Source organism: Gadus chalcogrammus, chromosome 23, assembly GCF_026213295.1.
Source record: "Gadus chalcogrammus isolate NIFS_2021 chromosome 23, NIFS_Gcha_1.0, whole genome shotgun sequence".
Classification (NCBI taxonomy): domain Eukaryota; kingdom Metazoa; phylum Chordata; class Actinopteri; order Gadiformes; family Gadidae; genus Gadus; species Gadus chalcogrammus.
This window is the reverse complement of record NC_079434.1, coordinates 19,259,651-19,279,343: the sequence shown is the minus strand read 5'-3', so window position 1 is coordinate 19,279,343 and position 19,693 is coordinate 19,259,651. Positions and strand designations below refer to the sequence as shown.

Sequence of the window (19,693 nt, the reverse complement as noted above, 5' to 3'; positions counted from 1 at the left end):
ACTGAAGCTTCGGCGGCAGTCCAGAGGAGGAGACATGGAGGAGAAAGGGATTGCACTCCCGGAGCTGGACTGCCGCCGAGCTCGCCCCGCCGGAGTACATCCGCCGGAGCTGCCGGACTGCCGCAGATGCTCCGGCGGCAGTCCGGCAGCTCAGCTGACCGGAGTTCAATCCCTTTCTCCTCCATGTCGCGGTTCATGGACTTCAGAGAGTCAAGGCCAAAGTTCTTTTCCCCCAATTCCTCTCAACCATGGCCGAGATATCCCCCACTACGAGTCTTTACTTGTTGTGGAAGTACCAGAGACGCCAGACGCAATCTTTATGATTCATAATATCATCCAAGGCGCACATAGCTTTTGGCTGTGATATTAGATATATTATATAAATACCAATATATTATATGATATTATTATTATATAATATTAAATTATATTATATAGATATAGATCTCCAGGAGTCCGCACACGGCAACAATCCCTTCTCCTCCATGCTGTGGTTCACTCTGGCAGCTCATTGGTCAATGGGCAGCAGCTCATTTGCATTAAAGCTACAGACACCAGAAACAGCGCATTCTGAAGGGACTGAGACAGAGGGGAATAGCTGTAGCCTGTAGGCGAGATTTTTTTCCAAAAAGCTATTTCCAGCAAACAGCTTCAAAAACATGTTTTCTGGAACTCGTATACTATGTTTACTTGTCGGGAAAACACCATAATATGTCTCCTTTAAGCCCGTCCGTTACTTGGCTCCATTTGATAAACAACCAACACAAATCATAAGGACATATTAATATCAAATTGCCCCCTGGCTGTGGTAGGTGCACTCACAATTCCAACATTCACCACCTGATTTTGTTGCACTGTAATTTATGTTTCTGTACTTTTTTTCAAACCTTTTTTTTGCCAGTGTTTTTTGTCCTCTTCTACTTCTAGTTATCTCAACCCTCAAGTACGTTTAACTATGTGGGATATTTAAGATTAAAGATTTATTTAGGACAAGACCACAATTAATGTGGAACCAGATTGATGAAATCCACAATGTAATATATCGTTTCTAACCGTTTTTTGTGAGAGAGAGTGAGCAGTTGTGTGTCTATGGGCGTGTCTTCATAAATTATTGTCTAAAACGTCTCATTTTACAGTTCACTGTAATAAAAGGAACCTCTGGCATAAACCAAAACACAAAATAGCCTTCCCAACCCTGTCTCAAACCCCAGATTAACGGGAAAGGGTTCGAGAAATTCCAACAACCAACACCCAACGCGTTGGGGAACTCAGCGGAAACAGGTGAGCTGGTTCATCCTTTCAGAGACGACATTACGAATCTGGTGATCTAAACAATAGTTCATAACCTCAGCTCTTCTCGAATATCAGCTTCTTTACTCACATATTTTCTGCAAAATATACATTATTTAACCCCCGTTTATTTGATTAGATTGATTTTGTGGTTTGAATCCCTACATTGCCTTCTGTTTTCCCTTTCCCAATAAGTTATAAAAATATATATTTTATCTTAATATGCAGTTATCGCTTCAGAGTCCAGATGTTGAAACTAAATGAAACTTGTTTCCTGGCTGTAAATGGTTGATCCTTAGATCATATTTAACAACTCTTCCCTGTGAAGTTTATAATGACGTTTAAACTTGTGATGTTATTCTGGATGCTCTGCAGCTGAGGGGCTGTGGCTGGGAACACCAAGTCCGATCCACGGAAAATAAATCTATATTTGTTTTCCTTTCAAATATTTGGTTCTCTTTTGAGTGTTTTGTCCCGAAGGTCAGCGTGTTCTATTTTAAATAATACATGAGAACCCTTAACGCCAGGGATGGATCACTTTTCCTCAGGCCTAATGCCCACTTTTCATAATAACAATAACCCCTTAGGTGCATATTTCTAAAGATGATCAATTCAATATTTAGGTAGGAAATTAGTTTTAAACTGTAACATTACGTTGCAGATTTAGGTAAAAGCATATTTTGATCGACATTGTCATCGTGGAATTGACTCGGACCGATCTAATCCCAGTAGATCAGTCCTGCCATCCCTGTCGATAGACAGGGATGGCAGGACGGAGCTACTGATTAGATTACTGATTAATATAGGTGAAGTCACCAGTGGTTTCATTATCTTATGAATGGTCAAATTGCTGGGGAATATAAGCAGGGAAAACAATCCGGCTTGCTATCTGTCCTGGTGTCGCATAGCAAGATTACCATCTTAGTGACCATGGACTTTCATATTTCTATTGTGTCTACCTCACACATTGTAAAACAGTTTGAGTCCATTGACAAAGCAAGACTCTCTCCTTTCAAACATCTTTTTCTGGATAGGGCGTTTGACTCCCAGTCTGAAGGTTTTGGGTCTGAACCTCGATGTCCGCCTTAGTCCTACACCCGCTCCTTAAGGGCCCATGTCATTAAGGAGCAACCTACCACCACACACAGTGACGTCTGCACACCGATAGATAAAGCTTCAATTCACTGTATGTTGTTCCGGATGATAGTGAGGACATACTGCTAATCAGTGAAGTGAGGGACTACGTGTGGCCTGATTGGTGTTCTCCCGCTCTCTGAAGGAAGCATGTCTCCCTGCTTCGTCCTCCTGCTGGCGCTCCCTCTGGTGGCCTCTCAGTACATGGGGTCTGGGAGCTGCCCCTCTCCCGATGTGAAGGCCAACTTCAGCATGGACCAGGTGACATGCCGCGTGTGACATGTGCGTTTGTGTGTCTGTCCGTCTGTCTTTCTGTGTGTGGGAGTGTGAGTACTGTATATATACATATGTATGTACTGTACCTGTATGTATGTTTATATTTACTGTAGTTCCTAGGACGGTGGTATCCGATAATGAAGATGCCGCGGAGGAATTCAGAGAACTCAGGGCATAGGTGCAGCTCAAGTACCTTTGTTCGGCAGATGGACAACTCTGTGCTCCTCACCATAACCCCCCATCCGTGAGTCTAGGTTTCTCTCTCTCATGTACAATTGTGTATCCACTTCATATGTTTGAAAATTAGTCCCCTGACTTGGAAGTTGGTCTTAATTTATTTTACCTCTCACTAAACCAGCAAATGGACGGAGGGTTTGATCTACGAAGGCAGGGAGGAGGCGGCCAAGATGGAGCTCCACGTGAAAATTGAGTCTGAATCCTTGAATGCATGTATGGTGATGAATACACATACTGTATATTCCATCCTCTCAGAAGTATTGCTTCTCCTTGTTCTGTCTGTCTGTATATCTTCAACATTGAGTCATAGATTTGTGTTCTGTATTTATTTTGAAAGTGCTAACAAAGCTAACTAGCATCTTCTCATCCATTCCTTGTGCTAAGTAGCATCTTCTCATCCGTTCCTTGTGCTAACTAGCATCTTTTCATCCGTTCCTTGTGCTAACTAGCATCTTCTGAGAAGATGCTAGTTAGCACAGATGGCGATGGGTGAGAAGATTCTTCTCACCCATCGCCTTTCATAAATACTGCTCTCTAGCATCTCCGACCCTGCCTCATGTATTAATCTTCTCTCCTGCCCCCCTTCTCCTCCTCCTCCTCCTCCTCCTCCTCCTCCTCCTCCTCCTCCTCATCCCCCTCCTCCTCCTCCTCCTCCTCCCCCTCCTTCTCTTCCTCCTCCTCCTCCTCCTCCTCCTCATTTCCTCAGCGATGCACACCGGTGAGATATGGTTGTTGGAGACAGACTACACCAATATGGCCGTGCTCTACACCTGCAAGGACATCTTTGACATGGCCTACATCGAGATGGCTTGGGTCATGTCCCGCGAGCGCACCCTGTCCAGCCGGATGGTGGGCGAGGCCCTGGAGCTGTTGGAGGGCCAGGGCATCGACGTCAGCCTAATGACCCGGGCGGACCAGACCGACTGTCACCCGCTGCCGGAGTCGTCTGAGTCGTCGGAGGAGTTGGAGGAGACGACTCCGAGTTAACCTCATCGCTTTGATCGGTCACTCAAATCTTTAGGGAACTGATACTTGAATATATATATATATTAGTGCTGTCAAGGGATTAAAATATTTAATCGCGATTAATCACATTAATGTCATAGTTAACTCACGATTATTTTTTTCTATAATAAATATCCCTTGATGTCTTCGACCCATTAATTTTTTTCATTTTAATGCTCTTATCAACGTGGAGAAGTGCATCGGCTTGCCTTTTTGCAAATGTTTTTTTATATAAAGAACATTGGTATATACTGATCAAAACAGGATGATACAAAAAAAAAGCCTATAGTGCAATTAAACGATGAACATACAAACATTCTGCCTTGAACATAGCAGTCAGGCTACTGCTTCTTTGTTTTGAGCCAAAGAAAAAAAAGAAAAAAAAAAAGTGTTAATCGAGTGATAAAAAAATTCACGCTGTTAAAATTGGTTTGCGTTAAGGCCGTTAATAAGCGTTTATCTGACATATATATATATATATATATATATATATATATATGAAAGAGATTTCAAATAAATGATTATGAAGCAATTATTTTGAGGGTTTTTTTGTATGTTATTTTTGTTATCCATAGTTGTATGCTAGATGGACACACACCTACACACACACACGCACACACACACACACACACACACACACACACACACACACACACACACACACACACACACGCACGCACACACACACGCACGCACGCACGCACGCACGCACGCACGCACGCACACACACACACACGCACGCACAGATGCCCTTCTGTGTACGCACTGTCCAACAGTACTATGTAAGGGTAGTTGCAGTATGGCGTGTGTGTGTGTGTGTGTGTGTGTGTGTGTGTGTGTGTGTGTGTGTGTGTGTGTGTGTGTGTGTGTGTGTGTGTGTGTGTGTGTGTGTGTGTGTGTTGTGTGTGTAACCCTTTAAGTAAAAATAAAAAGTATAGGATTTGGAACGCCGCCAGTGGCCGAGTTCCAAAACTCGTCTCGCCGAAAGGGGACGATGTTGTCACGGAATGCACATATGACAGCGCTTTCGCTAATTTCTGGCACAGTGCTGACTTGAGTGCGCACAGACACGCGTGCATCTTCTACACTTGCGCTCTGTTTGTTTGCAGCAGCAGCGTCAGCGCGCTTCGTCTTGGATTGTCTCCGAATAACGACCCTGACCCTTTTATTAAGCCTGCCCCTCTTGGACGGTTCCTGACGGCTGGAGGTTGGTGAAAATATAAAAAAAAACATGTTAGGTCTTTGCCATTTTGTGGTTGTTTAGACTGTCAACATAGACTGCAGGTTGTTAAGGCGAGTTTGAATCCGAAATATGTGATCCGTAAGCAGTGTTTTATGTAACATTTAACGTAACATTTTGTTATATTTTCTTTCTTTTGGATATATTTTTTCAAAAACATTTTACACATTAATTTGTAGCTCTTACCGAGTTAATCCTGTAGTTCTCAGAATAATTTGATCTGCAACGCCATAATAAAAATAACAGGGCGAGTTATTATGCAACTAACACAACAATCCACCCTAGGGTATAGGCCTACACATAGAACCCCAACTTGAAATCCCGAAAAACGAGTTGAGCGACACAGAGGTCGAAACAAAGAGAATTCCAAACCCAGATGTCAAAGAGTTCAGATCTCTCACGTACGGTCCTTGCCCGGTCAAAATCAGGCTAAATGTTTTAAAATCATTTTCAAAAAATCTCTGTGTTGTGTTTTCTATGCGCGTTTGTGATGTGATGGTATCATTAGCCTCTACATCTGACTGATATGCTGTTATTTTAATGTTATGCAATGTTATGTACTGATTTTATGTAATCACAATTTCTCTTCTTCCTGGGCCTGTGAAGCTATGACGTCAGCAGCGTTTCTCATTTTACTGGTGCTGCCACTGGTCTCCTCCCAGTCCTACCACTGGGGCGCCTGCCCTGACCCTAAGATCCAGCCCAACTTCAACATCGAGAAGGTACACACACACACACACACGCACGCACGCACGCACGCACGCACGCACGCACGCACGCACGCACGCACGCACGCACACACACACACACACGCTTACCTACATCTTAAATGTGTGAGCTTAACAATAAATTGTTGAAGCGTCTTTGATTACTAACTGTAACAGATGTGTCATCAAATATTTCCCTCCACTGTTTTGGAACAAAAGCTGCATGATTACCGTAACACATTAGCAGATAGATAGTGTTACTATAGAAAGCTGTGATATAAACGCTGTTGATGCTAAACGTGGGTGCGGTCCGCAGTACCTCGGCACCTGGTACGAGATCGAGAAGCTGCCGGCGTCCTTCGAGAGGGGCAAGTGCATCGAGGCCAACTACAACACGCGCCCTGACGGGACCATTCAGGTGCTCAACTCTCAGTTCTAGTAAGTCTCATCACAGCCCTTTACAGCGCGTCACTCAGACACATCCCTTTAACCATCTTTTCCCCTCCGTTTTCCTTCAATGCGTTTTAGGAATATCTCCGTAAAGGCAGACTCATTGCGGAAACGCGTCTAGCTGTAAAAACTCTGTAGTACATGTTCAAGGCCACTGTGTGCCGCTGGTTGTCCACCAATAAAAGAAGCAGACGAGGTGGAGAAAGGAGTTTTTAAACCTTTTAGATTGAGTAGAAAGTACACAAATAAAACAAACAAATTTAGACGGAACTCTAATGTTGCCGCCTAGTAGGGAGGCGATGACGTCATCGTTTGCGTATCAGGCGTCCACACGAATCCAAACACGAAAACGCATAGGGCCGTTCTTGTCTGATTCACCCTGGGACCTGGTTTAAGAAAAGTGTGTTTTCGGCCACCGAAAACGCCGGATCCGTCTGGACGTTCGGCCCACACGCACAAGACGTATCAGTACATTTGCTTTGCCAGACTACAAAAACTAAAAGAAGAATCAACCATAAGAAGCCTACAATAAATACGATAGTCAGAAATACTATATAATATTAAAATGTTAACGTGTTTATACAGTGAAGAAGTATGCACTTAATATCAGATAACTTGGAAGCTGTCTGTCTATATCTCTCTTTTTCTTCCTGTCATGTTCTTTCCACTCTCTCTGTTTACATGCAGTGTTCATGAGTGCTGCAAGGTACTACTTTGGTCATACAAGCTTTAATCTTATGCATGCAAATCACACAAGAAAAAATGACAATGAAAACAATTCAGCACAAACTAATTTAAATTCATCGTCTCGAAGATGCATGTCATTAAGGAGCAGTTAGGGGCATCTTTCCCAGGGTACACGGTTACCACTGGACTATCACCCCAAAAGCTCTGTGGGAAACAAATTAACCAATATCTCTGGGTTGGCTGATGACTGGGGGTTTTTGTTTTAAAAACTGTGCTTCAGTCTGTCATGCGGTGACTGTTCGAGTTCCCAGTAGAGGGACAATGAAATGTCTGTGGGATATTTGGCTGATTCTATAGAAATCACCTGACTGAGGAAACAAACAGCTATTCTCTCTCTGTTTCCGTCTCTGTCTCTCTCCATTATTTCGTTATGCATTCTAAAAAAGAATGTGACATCTACCTACTGTTGGTACATTAATTCATGAAACTGGACAAAGCATTTAAAAAAAGAATTTATATCCGGTGTATTCAACCGGTATTTGCTTTCTATCTCTTGTTGTGTCGTTGTCTTGATGGGAATGTGGGAATGTCATAATGTATGGCTTACATAGTCCTGACTACACATTATTCCTTAAGTGAAGAATTAAACTTCATCATTAACCATTTCGATAATATAAGAGTACAGCTCTACACCTAAAGGGAAAAATAGGTAATCCAATCATTATTAATTAAGTATATTGTTCATCTCTCTCTCTCTCTCTCTCTCTCTCTCTCTGTTCTCTCTCTCTCTCTCTCTCTCTCTCTCTCTCTCTCTCTCTCTCTCTCTCTCTCTCTCTCTCTCTCTCTCTCTCTCTCTCTCTGTTCTTTATCTCTCTCTCTCTCTCACTCGCTCAGTAAGCAAAAGTTCCGGACAGTGGAGGGCACGGCAGTGATCCCGGACCCCAGAGAACCGGCCAGGCTGAAGGTCAGCTTCTCCTACTGTAAGCCCCCGCTCCGTGCACCTCCGCCACGTGATCACCCATCACTCATCAAACATCACTCACCACCCATCACCACGTCACCCGTCATCACGCATCAACCCATCACCCATCATCCATCAACCCACCATCCATAACAAATCAACCCATCACTCATCACTCATCACTAGTCTACTGGCAATGTAAAGGGAATAGAGTTCAACTGAGAGTGCATTGTTGTTGTTTAAGGCATAGTTGAAATGTCAGCCATAATAACTCAAAACTAGTCAAGCGAGTCTATCGGTCGATCTGCTAGAGGTGTGCCAGACGACGCCGTTTCCATATCATAGGTAAATCCAGCTAAACTGGTTGTCGTGTGTGTGTGTGTGTGTGTGTGTGTGTGTGTGTGTGTGTGTGTTTTAGTGTGTGTGTGTGCTTTACATAGGCAGACAAACAAAAAAAACTGACAATCATTTTGCGTGTGCGTGACGCATCACACAAACGCACCCTATCCTCCCCATCCCGTGAAGTTGCTCACGTCACCTCCTCTTCCTCCTCCTCTGTGTCCCTCCCCTTCCCCTTCGCCCCTCCCCAGTCACGCCGTACGCCCCGTACTGGGTGCTGACCACGGACTACAGCACTGTGGCGGTGGTGTACTCGTGCACGGACGTCCTGCACCTGTTCCACATCGACTTCGCCTGGATCCTGAGCCGCTCGCGCTTCGTGCAGCCCCAGACCGTGCAGTACGCCAAGCTGCTGCTGGCGGGAGAGGGCGTGGACGTGTTCCGCATGAAGCCCACCGACCAGCTGGGCTGCAAGGACTAGGAGGAACAGGGGCACACACACACACACACGCATATGGATACACATGCATACACAGACACACGGACACAGACACACGGACACAGACAGACAGACAGACAGACAGACAGACAGACAGACAGACAGACAGACAGACAGAGACACACACACACAGACTGACACACACACACAGACTGACACACACACAGACACACACACAGACAGAGACACACACAGACACACATACACACACACACACACATCCTGGACCGGTTTATTCCAACTTGAATGCCCTTTTTTATATTTTCTTATGTATTTGGTTTAGGTTGTCATGATAATCGTCACATTTTGTGTTCCAACCGCTTAATCTATGTTTCATGCGTAGTAAAACCAGCCCAAACATGTAATCACATGGTAATATCTATTATCGTATAGCGAACGGCTTTGAATAGGTGATTGGTTAAGTATATACTTTCTTTATGTGATGAAATCGGTCAATAGCCCAGGGAGCATCCTTACCGCTGTTTCCTCTTAATATTTTGTTCATCATTTTCTGACTTTCCATTGGCCTTTGATAATTCAATGGCAGCGCTTTGCTAGAACTTTGCAACAATCATATACCTCCAATTACGATTTGACTTATATATAGTATCACATTTTCACTAATCTTCAATTGAATATGAACAATTTAAAATAAAATATCCTATACCGTCTTCTGCGCGTTATTTCTTCGAAAGAGAGAGTGGGATTGATTGATAAATGAGTGGAAGTGAGAGAAATGAGAGAGCGAGAGAGGGAGCGAGAGAAGTAGAGAGAGACCATGGACCCACCTCTTAAAACCTGAACTTCACATCCACCTCCAGACGCCACCAGACCTGCTGCCCCAGCCTGCCCTGAGACGAAGACCTGACACGGTAAAGACCCGATCCTTTCCTACCGAACCCTTCCATACGATGCATTAAGAATATTAACGGCATGAACACAGATGTGACTCAGAGACATCTCTGCTCTCACTTCTAACTCACGATCATTTTTTCAGGTTTTGTGAGGTTTAATATTGTGTGAATAATTTTAAATGTAATTTAAATCGTTTTTTTATTTGCCTTACCTGAACAACACCAAAACATTCTTAACAACTTGGAACTGATGGCATACCGATATAAGTATTTAACGTGGGCATGTATTGATTGAACACTTTGATGATCATGTGGTTATTTTTGTGTTTCTGGGCCAGCAGGTGCACAATGAAGGTTTTGTTTTGTCTCGCAGCACTCCTCTGTGCCATCGGATGCCTCTGCGGTGAGTTATACCAAATACAACAACTTTTCGATACAGAATAATATGACCGTTGCCCCAGTATTTCAATATGATAAAATGATTATGAAGATATTAATTTTAGTTGTTAAGGTTAAAGTAAATCATTGTTTTCTTGGGATTATTGATCATTTCGGATTGTTTAAATGAATATTGATTGAGTGAGATGAGTGAGTGAGTTCTTGATGGTAATAAAGCTGAGTATTTATACAATACTGTTTTCGGAAACACATTGACTTAAAGCATATTGAAGTGTTTTTTATGCTGAATGTGCACAAAGAACACTCTGTACGTGTTTGTGTAATGTATTCCTTCTACACACACACACACACACACACACACACACACACACACACACACACACACACACACACACACACACACACACACACACACACACTAACCAATTCACTATGTGTGTGTGAGTTAATTTATGTGTGTGTGTGTGTGTGTGTGTGTGTGTGTGTGTGTGTGTGTGTAAGTAATAATATTTGAGGAAGAACCGGGTATTTCGGACTCCTCTGGGAGAGACAGTTTTCCGGACTTTCAATCCCGTCTTTGTATACCGAAGGCAGCAGGGATACTGAGGAATGTTAAATATCTCTCTCCTCTCTCTACAGAGGCTAGAGTCATCGTACCAGAAGGAGGTACAACCACTCTGAATCTAACTTCCACACTATCACTCACAAGTCTTACTAAATATATCGGATATCTAATGATGGACTATTATTTTTGTTGCCAAACATAAAAAAACGTGAAATACTATTGTAGTAGTATTAGTACTAGTAGAAAGAGTTGTAAGTGGTATAATAATAAAAAAAAAAAAAAATGCAGGGCCTATTTGCTAGCATCACTATGAATCATAAACTTATGAACACAATCCTTTGTGATTGTTACAATCCTTTCTGTCTGTCTTTTTGCACGTTTTTGTCGACTTGGACCTAAAGTTCCGTACGACGAGCCCCCGGCGGTTCCCTATTGGCCCTACTCCACCTCCGACTTCTGGAACTACGTCGAGTACTTCAAGTCCATCGGCGCGTACGAGCAGATCAACGAGATGGCGCGCGCCTTCTTCGCGCACCAGCACCTCGGGGACACGCTGGGATACGAGACCAACGAGGGGCACGAGCACTGAGCACGGACCCGTGGACTGAGGAAGGACCGGAGGAGGAGGAGGAGGAGGAGGAGGAGGAGGAGGAGAGGGGAAGGGGTGTGTGTGTGTGTGTGTTGGGGGGGGGGGGGGGGGGGGGGGGGACGATGACGTGGAAAGTTAACCCAACGGCTGTTATGGTCGGTTGTGATGTTTTTATTTGTAAAAATATATATGTAATAATGTAATGGTTTCAATATTAAAGTGAAGTAGATTTATCTTTATGAATCAAACGTAGGATAGGAGTAGGAGGACTTCAATAAAAAGAGAAAAACTATGTATTACAATGTAACTATATATTGAAATAGTGGTTAGTTGAGCATTTCAATGTTTTCCAGTGTAATATAGGCCTATATGCAACGACATTATATACATATAAGTGTTACTTATCTAGCATAGATTAAAAATATATATTCCCCATAGTGTCATATGCATTATGAAATAAACCTTTTCTGTGGAGTTTCATTTGTGGCTTTTTTTCAATGTGTTTTCACCATAACTTTTCTATACCTAATTTTTCTAAAATTTTCGAACGATCTTATTAGCTGGAGGAGAGTTGAAAAAAAATAGGTATAGGAAAGAGATGGGGAGGAGAAAAACTTATGCATTGGAAAATTGAGATAGATAAAATAAAAAGTGAAATATTAGGTTTAGAAAGATTATGGGTGAAATAAAAAATCGAGCCAAAGGAATAGAAAAGTGATGGAGAGACATATTTTTCTTTGGAAAACGAAGTTACAGAAAAAAAAAAAGGAGAGAATATGAAATCGAGAAAAAGGAGGTAGGCCTATAGAAAAATTATGCGAGGGTCCGAATCCACCGCGGACCGGTCCTCTCAGCGTCGGGCTCCGGGATCCAGCCGGAGGTATTTGAGTGTTACACCCGACGGCGCCGCTTTGTTTATGCTCTCTGACAGTGACCGAATCAACCTCCTCGGCATCAACTAAACACAGTTAAACCGTACTCACACCGGATTAACTGGACGGCGCCATGAAACCAGCGGTTGACGAGATGTTCCCTGAGGGCGCGGGGCCCTACGTCGACCTCGAAGAGGTTCGTTGATCTAAGGCTGAGCAATGCATAAACTGAAGCTCCGAGATTAAATAAAAACGATCGTCTCTTAACAATTCAACCACACGTTGTCTGTACGTTGATCAACGTTATATACCCTAAACGCGTGGTGGGTTCGGGTTTCCAAACAGACCTTTCCTATGTTTACATCAGGGTTAGTATTGGTGTAAAATAACCACTGAGTTCATCTCTGCACTGGGGTCTAATGTCTGGGGGTCCACGGCCCCAAAGGCCTTTGAGGTGGCCTCTTGCTGTCCCAATAAACCCAGATGAAGACAGGAAAAGCCCACTTGTAAAATGACCTAGTCACTAGCAATGTTTGAGTCGCAGTGGACTGTCTCCAACACATCCAGTGAGTTAGGCCTGTGTAGGCACACAGCCTTCTAGATACTAAAGTCTTCATTCAACACGAAATGGATGCTGTCATTAGATGAGGTCCATTTGATGTATTTGAATTATATATATTTAGTGTATGATATGTTGTATCTTGCCGAGGAGATGTCTTAATCTGTGTGCTGTACCTCTCTCCTGCAGGCAGGGGGCAGCAGCGGTCTGCTCATGGACCTCGCTGCCAATGAGAAGGCAGTGCACCTCGACTTCTTCAACGGTGAACCACATTTCTTTCTGTCCACTCTGCAACATCTGTTCCTCGCACATAGTCCTTGTTACTAGAGGGAGGAGCTGTGCATTAAAAAAAGGGGTTTTGTCACATTTACTCTTCTCAGAGACATGGCAAAGAATGACTACTAAACTATTTACATTATTTCATAAACGTTTAAACATTTGGATACACTGTTAAAACCTGCAAGAGCCCAGAAAGTGTAACCCATGATTTTGTTAATGTGCAGTTCAGTTAAGGTTTAATTTAAGTTTGCTCAATTTAATTAATTTATCCTAAATAATGATGTGTTGTGTAGAGTCTTTTTTGGTATTTCTTTGTGTTGCCTACATATGTCAACACCGGTCAAACCTTTTCTAAGGACTTACACACCCCAAGCCAGGCCTGTAAACCCAAATATAACCAGCTCATGTTTAACCAGCACGCACACACACATACACACGCACACGCACCCCCCTCGGCCATGCAAACTCATACACAAACAAACTTGTACTGTGTGTGTGTGTGTGTGTTTTTCCAGTCCTGCAGTGAAGCTAAGAGGCACTGCCGTTAATGACCCAGAAAAGAGCTGATCGGTCAAAAAAAGTAATGGAGGGGGTGTAGAGAGAGAGAGAGATGGGGGAGATGTACAGAAAGGGTAGGGGGGGGGGGTTGGGGAGACATGGCTGTACGTAGACAGATGGGTCGGTACTGGGTGAGCGAGAGACAGAGGGACAGCACTAATGAGAGGGAGAGGGGTAGAGAGACATAGAAATGAGTAGGGAAAAGGAGAGAGAGCTAGGGGGAGAAAAAGGGAGGGAGGGAGGGGGGGGGGAGAAAAGGGGAGGTAGAGAGACGAGGGAGGTACGGAGGTGTGTGTGTTTGAAGGGAGTTTTATTGGTGCTTTCAGCCCGAGACCCTGCGGGACACTTTGCCAGTCAGCCACTTTGACCACACTTTAAAACACACGCGCACGCGCGCACGCGCGCACGCACGCGCGCACGCACGCACGCACGCACGCACGCACGCACGCACACTGTCAGAGCTAAGGTACCCAAGCACAGGGCATTGAGGCAGGCCACGGAGCTGGAGGATACCTGGCTCTGAACGAACAGGAGAGAACCGGGTGGCGAGATCCACAGGGCAGGTAGACGAGCAGGTTGGCGGGTAAAGGTGGAACAGAAGACCAAAGGTTAGACAACAGAACGCCAGGAAGACACTCCCCTAGAATCCACTGTTGTCCGGTGGCATCACATGGAAGGAAAACCAGACGACCTGGAGATGGGTTGAGGTGAAGCCAGGGTAGAAGCACTCCCAGGTGACACGATGATTGACCACAGGTGTGTAGATTTAGTGTGAGGCGATATCTGGTTAGTCACTGTAGAGTTGAAGGCAGTCGGTCATCACTTAAGTGCTCGCACCGTTTCAAAGATTAAAAGGTTTTTATTCGTCACGTACACATACAGGATATGCAGCGAAATGTTTGTGTGACAAACCCGGTACTATCTGTGCTCAAAAGAGTTTTAACAAATGAAACAAAGAACATTATAAATGTGTGTAAAACCAAAACTCGATAAACAGTGGATGTATGTAATGTGGCCAGGGTTAAAGTGTCAAAAGTGCAGGGGAAGGGGTTCCGGTATCACTAACTGACCGAGTTCAGGGCAATGATTCCCGGGGATTCCCAGTCGTTTATGGAGGTAAAATGAGAAGGTGTGGATTATGATGTTAAGGTATTAACGTTGGTCACTTTTGTTTTCTTCTGTGGTGTGTGTGTGTGTGTGTGTGTGTGTGTGTGTGTGTGTGTGTGTGTGTGTGTGTGTGTGTGTGTGTGTGTGTGTGTGTGTGTGTGTGTGTGTGTGTGTGTGTGTGTGTGTGTGTCGTATTCTGCTCACGTCTTCAGACTTCGAAGACCTGTTCGATGACGACGACCTACAGTGATGACGCCATCAGAAAAGCGCCTCTGGCCTGTGTGTGTTTGTGTGCGTGCGTGCGTGCGTGACACGTGTGTGTGTGTGTGTCGTGCATTTTGTGTCTGTGTTTATGTGTGCTTTCAGAACCATGAAACAAAGTGACAATTATCCAAACCTCCTTGTTCGCAACTTTGCTGAAATAAAGATTCCTTTTTTCTAACTTTTTTGTATTTTTCGAACTTCTTTATTCCTAGAGGATGAGCAGAGAGAACCAGGTGTGTTGTTGAATTCTGGAGATCCCACACATTCCGGCTCGGGAGCAAATTATGAGTATGCTTCATGTCGTTATCGTGTTCGAATCCGCTCCTCCGTCGGGACAGGATTGCAGGTTAGCCGTTGCGGCGGCGCAACACCTGTTAGCTGAATGTAATTACACACACACACACACACACACACACACACACACACACGGGGGACGCTGACCCCTTAATGTTTCGCTTGGGCAGGACTCGGCAGGAGATTGTGCCGAGCCGACAAAGGCGTATAAAAGAAACGGCAGAGATAAAGGGTGTTGACATCTGGAGACGCCGGATGTGGTCTGATCAGAAATCCCCTGTCCCGGTCAACAGCCACAGGGGAGGAATCGACTCTTTTCCGGCCAAGAACCAGGCAGCTTTAATGTGTTTTTGTCCCATGTGTTTTTCGTGGGGGGCCTTGAATGATCCAGAGTGGTTATGTTTGTTTATTATCCTCGTCAAAACAAAATTTGTATTATTGTATCGCCGTACATCCTTGTTCTTGTTGCCAAGTTTCATGTGCTGGCTACCCTTTAACAAGAATAACAGTAAAATAATACATAATTATTTTATAGGTAAGCAAAATTACCCTTTCCATAACTTTTGGGTCATCAAGGATCTGAAAAAATGCCCAAATGAACACACATCTGTTGCAGTATTGGTAAAGCTGACAGATTTACCCCAAAACCAGGCAACAGTGGGCCCAGCTGATTTACATTTACTAGAAGCAGGCAGGAAATGGTTAGGAGAAAAGTGGTGTGTGTGTGTGTGTGTGTGTGTGTGTGTGTGTGTGTGTGTGTGTGTGTGTGTGTGTGTGTGTGTGTGTGTGTGTGTGTGTGTGTGTGTGTGTGTGTGTGTGTGTGTGTGTGTGTGTGTGTGTGTGTTGGGGGCCTTATCCAGTAATTGGATATTGGTTTCTTAATGTGTTGTGCATTAAATCCAGAGTGTGGTTAACTATGGTTACAGTAAGTTTTAAACTAACCCTTAAACTAAAAATGCAAAAATACAATACAACCACAGCAGTTTTCCACCTTAACCAGCAGTTTATTATAATTAAAGAACAATTTCTCTAAATCCTATTATTCACGTTAAATAATAATCAAATACAACTTGAACTTCAACTTGCATTCATATAATGATAACCGTCCAAGTACTCCTACCTTCTACTTATACTATTGGTAAAATAACTATTATTAATCAGGAGACAGAAGCAGTGAAACGTTGATGGATTTGGAGCTTGCTCCGAAGTGTGTGTGTGTGTGTGTGTGTGTGTGTGTGTGTGTGTGTGTGTGTGTGTGTGTGTGTGTGTGTGTGTGTGTGTGTGTGTGTGTGTGTGTGTGTGTGTGTGTGTGTAAGATACTGGCAAGCCTGAACACAGTTTAACTGAGAAGGGAACTGTAGTTTATGAAATTCCTCCATGTGTAGACCAGCTGTCACTGTGTGTGTGTGTGTGTGTGTGTGTGTGTGTGTTTTGACAGTACGAGCGTTCCCCTTCATTAGTTCCTTCTGTTTTTCTTCTTTCTCTTCTCATCCTTTATTTATTGTGTGTGTGTGGGGAGGATTAACCGTCAGCCAATCACAACATGAGTCACGTGTTGGGGGGGATCATTAACTATAGATTTCTCCTCACCCCTCTCTTCCTCTTTCTTCCTCTCTCTCTCTCCACGTCTCCATCTCTCTGCTCGGCCCCTCCCACCTTCCCTCTCTTCCTGGCGTTAATTACGGAGGCTCCTAATTGGTCAAAGTCTTTTCTTTTAAGACTCATCCACCAATGGCGTTCCACGTTAGGACCCCCCTTGGTTTTCGCACAGGAGATCAAAATGAGTGTGTGTGCTGTTCTGTGTTGTTTCGTGTGTGTGTGTGTGTGTGTGTTTGTGTGTGTGTGTGTGTGTGTGTGTGTTAACAGTAATGAACAGTGTGCGTGTTGCGTGTGCATGTGTGCGTGTTGGATGACGCGTCTGGTTTAAAACCTGCCCTGTCTCCCCCTGGCCGGGCAGACAGTCAGAAGACCATCTCCAGGAACGGGTCTCTCCTCCCAAACACAACGCGTCCCGTCCCTACCAGGGTGGAGCAGGACCCCTGTCCTGCGTGGATCCTCTGAAACGTCCCGCCAACGCCAACACCCTCTGGACCCACGGAGCGCTGAACACAGGTAATGCAGATGAATGGATGTCCTTAGAGAGCAGATTTTGGGGTAAGGGCTTCTTGCTCCGCAATGTCTGCAGGTAGAGTCCTGACCTCGAGGTTGCGGTCATGATAGTCTTTACCCTTAGTTACTTAGGTACCCTTAGGTAACTAACTACCCTTAGGTACCCCTTAGTAGCCCTAATGTGTGCCTGCGGGAATCCTTGAGCAAGATGCCTAAACCCTGTCCTGTTCCTTAATGAAATGTGTCTGAGGATATTTCCTGAAAGTGGCTTCGGCTGTTAGAAGGACTACATAATAGCTGTAAATGGGATCGAACCCAGAACCTTTGACCACCCGTGCTCCAGGCTGTATGAAGTGCACTCGGGAGGTAGGAGCTTCGGTCAATTTAATGTACTTGCCGGGCTGTCAAGTTCAGGTTGAGGTACGGTTGGAATACGTGCGACACCTGGTGCTTTGTTACGACGGAGCTGTGTGGACCAAGAACATGTCGGTGAATACTCGTCAAACCCTCTGGTCCTTCCAAAGGTTCTGCAGACCTCATTAGACTCTGAGGCTTTAACCGGGAGTTCAATGAAACCAAAGCAACCAAACGCAGATAAGTTCTGCATCCCCTGTTTCTAATGGAGGGAATTCATGGATTGTTGACGGATATCGGTCAGACGTTTATTTGCATTCCTTCAAAAAAGGCGCTATCTTGATCAATCTTGATCATTTTGTCAGTATACAATCTGATCTATTTATTCTATCTCCATTATCTAATTCTACCTGATAAAGTACAGCTGTTCTACCTCAGAAACGACAGGGTGATTTTGACTTCTCTATCACTGTTGACGGGTCTGTTTGATGGTAAAGGATGATGTGGAGTCTCCGGTTAGTACTTGTAGTTGTGAACTGGGCTGGTGTGTGTGTGTGTGTGTGTGTGTGTGTGTGTGTGTGTGTGTGTGTGTGTGTGTGTGTGTGTGTGTGTGTGTGTGTGTGTGTGTGTGTGTGTGTGTGTGTGTGTGTGTGTGTGTGTGTGTGTGTGTGTGTGTGTGTGTGTGTGTGTGTGTGTCTGCAGGAGAAGGAGGAGGTGAAGCCATGACTGGAAGCAGGAGAATGTCTGCCTCCTGCATGTTCCTCACAGGGCTAGTCGCAGTGCTGCTGATGCCTGGTGAGTACACACACACACACACACACACACACACACACACACACACACACACAGAGACACAAACGTACGCACACGGACACGGCGTGCACGCATACACACACAAACACATAAATACAGGCACACATGTACACACTTGCACGTACAAACACACACACACACACACACACACACACACACACACACACACACACACACACACACACACACACACACAGAAGCACCTTTAAGACGTACATGCACACATTGGTGTTTATGTTCCCAGTCCTGCAGTAAGGGTTACTGACAACGTTTGTTAATGATCCAGAAAAAAAGCGTAATGTGCAAAAGATCACAGTTAATGATGTTGAACATTTTGTAGCTGCACTATGAACTTGTCATAGATAAACTGCCATTTGTGTCATAAAATGAATTTATCACTTTATTATTACCTGAGAAATTTCTGTATACAGTAGATATATGTCAGATTAGAGACAATTTCACAAACTTTAATAGAATCAATATTTCGTGGCAAGTGGCACAATCAAAGTGTAATACATTTTATAACAAGATTTACATCACAACTTTGAGCAACCTCTTTGTTGTTATACCACCTAAGGTGTCTTCTTTGTCTCAAGATTTAAGATGCGTTTCGCTACGATTTCAAACTCTTTGAGTTCTGCTGACATTGTTTTGGGCGGGAGTTGACTGAGATGATAACTCACAACGGGAGGCCAACTACTCATCTCCCCTCCCGCTGGCTTTCAGCTTGATCTTATCATCACTTGACATATAAAAGCTTGTGTGTATGTGTGTGTGTGTGTGTGTGTGTGTGTGTGTGTGTATCTGTGCTGAGATCCGTAGGGAAAGCCATTATAGGGAAAACTTCTCTGTGTGTTTCTAATAAGGAGAAACACAATAAAAGTCTGTTTTTAAAGAAATTGCCTGTCTCCTGGTTACAGAAGGGGGGGGGGCGCAGCAGTAAAGACAGAGGGGGAGGAAGAGGTGGGAACTACAGGGAGAGGGGGGAGGGGGGAGAGGGGGGAGGAGGGTAAACTCTGAGCCTTAACTCAGCGCTTCTGGTCTTGTAAAAGATTATAACCTGTCAGCAACACCCCCCCGTCTCCTCCTCTCTCACACACACACACACACACACACACACACACACACACACACACACACACACACACACACACACACACACACACACACACACACACACACACACTGCTTCCAGATGTGTCCGCTGATGTTTTTCTCTTTACAGGCTTTTTAAAAACCATCCAGTGCTCAC

General features: G+C 44.3%; 4 protein-coding genes across 5 annotated transcripts in view; all 4 read left to right on the top strand.

The window, feature by feature from the left end:
* Positions 1-4,973: 4,973 nt before the first annotated feature.
* Positions 4,974-8,968, top strand: apodb (apolipoprotein Db). Its single transcript, XM_056584400.1, has 5 exons — positions 4,974-5,149; positions 5,789-5,904; positions 6,206-6,327; positions 7,921-8,006; positions 8,578-8,968. The coding sequence occupies exons 2-5, from the start codon at positions 5,791-5,793 to the stop codon at positions 8,805-8,807; spliced, it is 552 nt and encodes a 183-aa protein (XP_056440375.1). The 5' UTR covers positions 4,974-5,149; positions 5,789-5,790; the 3' UTR covers positions 8,808-8,968.
* Positions 8,969-9,609: 641 nt separating this feature from the next.
* Positions 9,610-11,249, top strand: otos (otospiralin). Of its 2 annotated transcripts, XM_056584853.1 has the most exons (4): positions 9,610-9,697; positions 10,021-10,082; positions 10,718-10,744; positions 11,045-11,249. In XM_056584853.1, the coding sequence occupies exons 2-4, from the start codon at positions 10,028-10,030 to the stop codon at positions 11,230-11,232; spliced, it is 270 nt and encodes an 89-aa protein (XP_056440828.1). In that variant the 5' UTR covers positions 9,610-9,697; positions 10,021-10,027; the 3' UTR covers positions 11,233-11,249. The 2 variants fall into 2 exon arrangements, with proteins under 2 accessions (XP_056440828.1, XP_056440827.1); XM_056584852.1 differs by lacking the exon at positions 9,610-9,697 and having other exon boundaries at positions 9,805-10,082.
* An 824-nt stretch (positions 11,250-12,073) lies between these two features.
* cops9 (COP9 signalosome subunit 9) lies at positions 12,074-15,066 on the top strand. The gene is made up of 3 exons (XM_056584377.1): positions 12,074-12,300; positions 12,853-12,925; positions 14,820-15,066. The coding sequence occupies exons 1-3, from the start codon at positions 12,238-12,240 to the stop codon at positions 14,855-14,857; spliced, it is 174 nt and encodes a 57-aa protein (XP_056440352.1). The 5' UTR covers positions 12,074-12,237; the 3' UTR covers positions 14,858-15,066.
* Positions 15,067-16,081: 1,015 nt separating this feature from the next.
* LOC130377028 (uncharacterized) overlaps positions 16,082-19,693 on the top strand; it is a 10,596-nt gene continuing 6,984 nt past the window's right edge. Inside the window, exons 1-2 of the mRNA XM_056583966.1 lie at positions 16,082-16,090; positions 17,190-17,277. Of these exons, the coding sequence (XP_056439941.1) occupies positions 16,082-16,090; positions 17,190-17,277 (97 nt within the window). The remainder of the gene's footprint in view (positions 16,091-17,189; positions 17,278-19,693) is intronic.

Excerpts from the sequence above, each read along its gene's own strand:
- apodb (XM_056584400.1), top strand. The coding sequence starts at position 5,791 with ATGACGTCAGCAGCGTTTCTCATTTTACTGGTGCTGCCACTGGTCTCC. Across the intron at positions 6,328-7,920 it reads GTGCTCAACTCTCAGTTCTA|TAAGCAAAAGTTCCGGACAG; the intron begins GTAAGTCTCATC and ends TCACTCGCTCAG. Across the intron at positions 8,007-8,577 it reads GAAGGTCAGCTTCTCCTACT|TCACGCCGTACGCCCCGTAC; the intron begins GTAAGCCCCCGC and ends GCCCCTCCCCAG.
- otos (XM_056584852.1), top strand. The coding sequence starts at position 9,983 with ATGATCATGTGGTTATTTTTGTGTTTCTGGGCCAGCAGGTGCACAATG. Across the intron at positions 10,083-10,717 it reads TGCCATCGGATGCCTCTGCG|AGGCTAGAGTCATCGTACCA; the intron begins GTGAGTTATACC and ends CTCTCTCTACAG. Across the intron at positions 10,745-11,044 it reads AGTCATCGTACCAGAAGGAG|TTCCGTACGACGAGCCCCCG; the intron begins GTACAACCACTC and ends TTGGACCTAAAG.
- cops9 (XM_056584377.1), top strand. The coding sequence starts at position 12,238 with ATGAAACCAGCGGTTGACGAGATGTTCCCTGAGGGCGCGGGGCCCTAC. Across the intron at positions 12,301-12,852 it reads CCTACGTCGACCTCGAAGAG|GCAGGGGGCAGCAGCGGTCT; the intron begins GTTCGTTGATCT and ends TCTCTCCTGCAG. Across the intron at positions 12,926-14,819 it reads GCACCTCGACTTCTTCAACG|ACTTCGAAGACCTGTTCGAT; the intron begins GTGAACCACATT and ends TCACGTCTTCAG.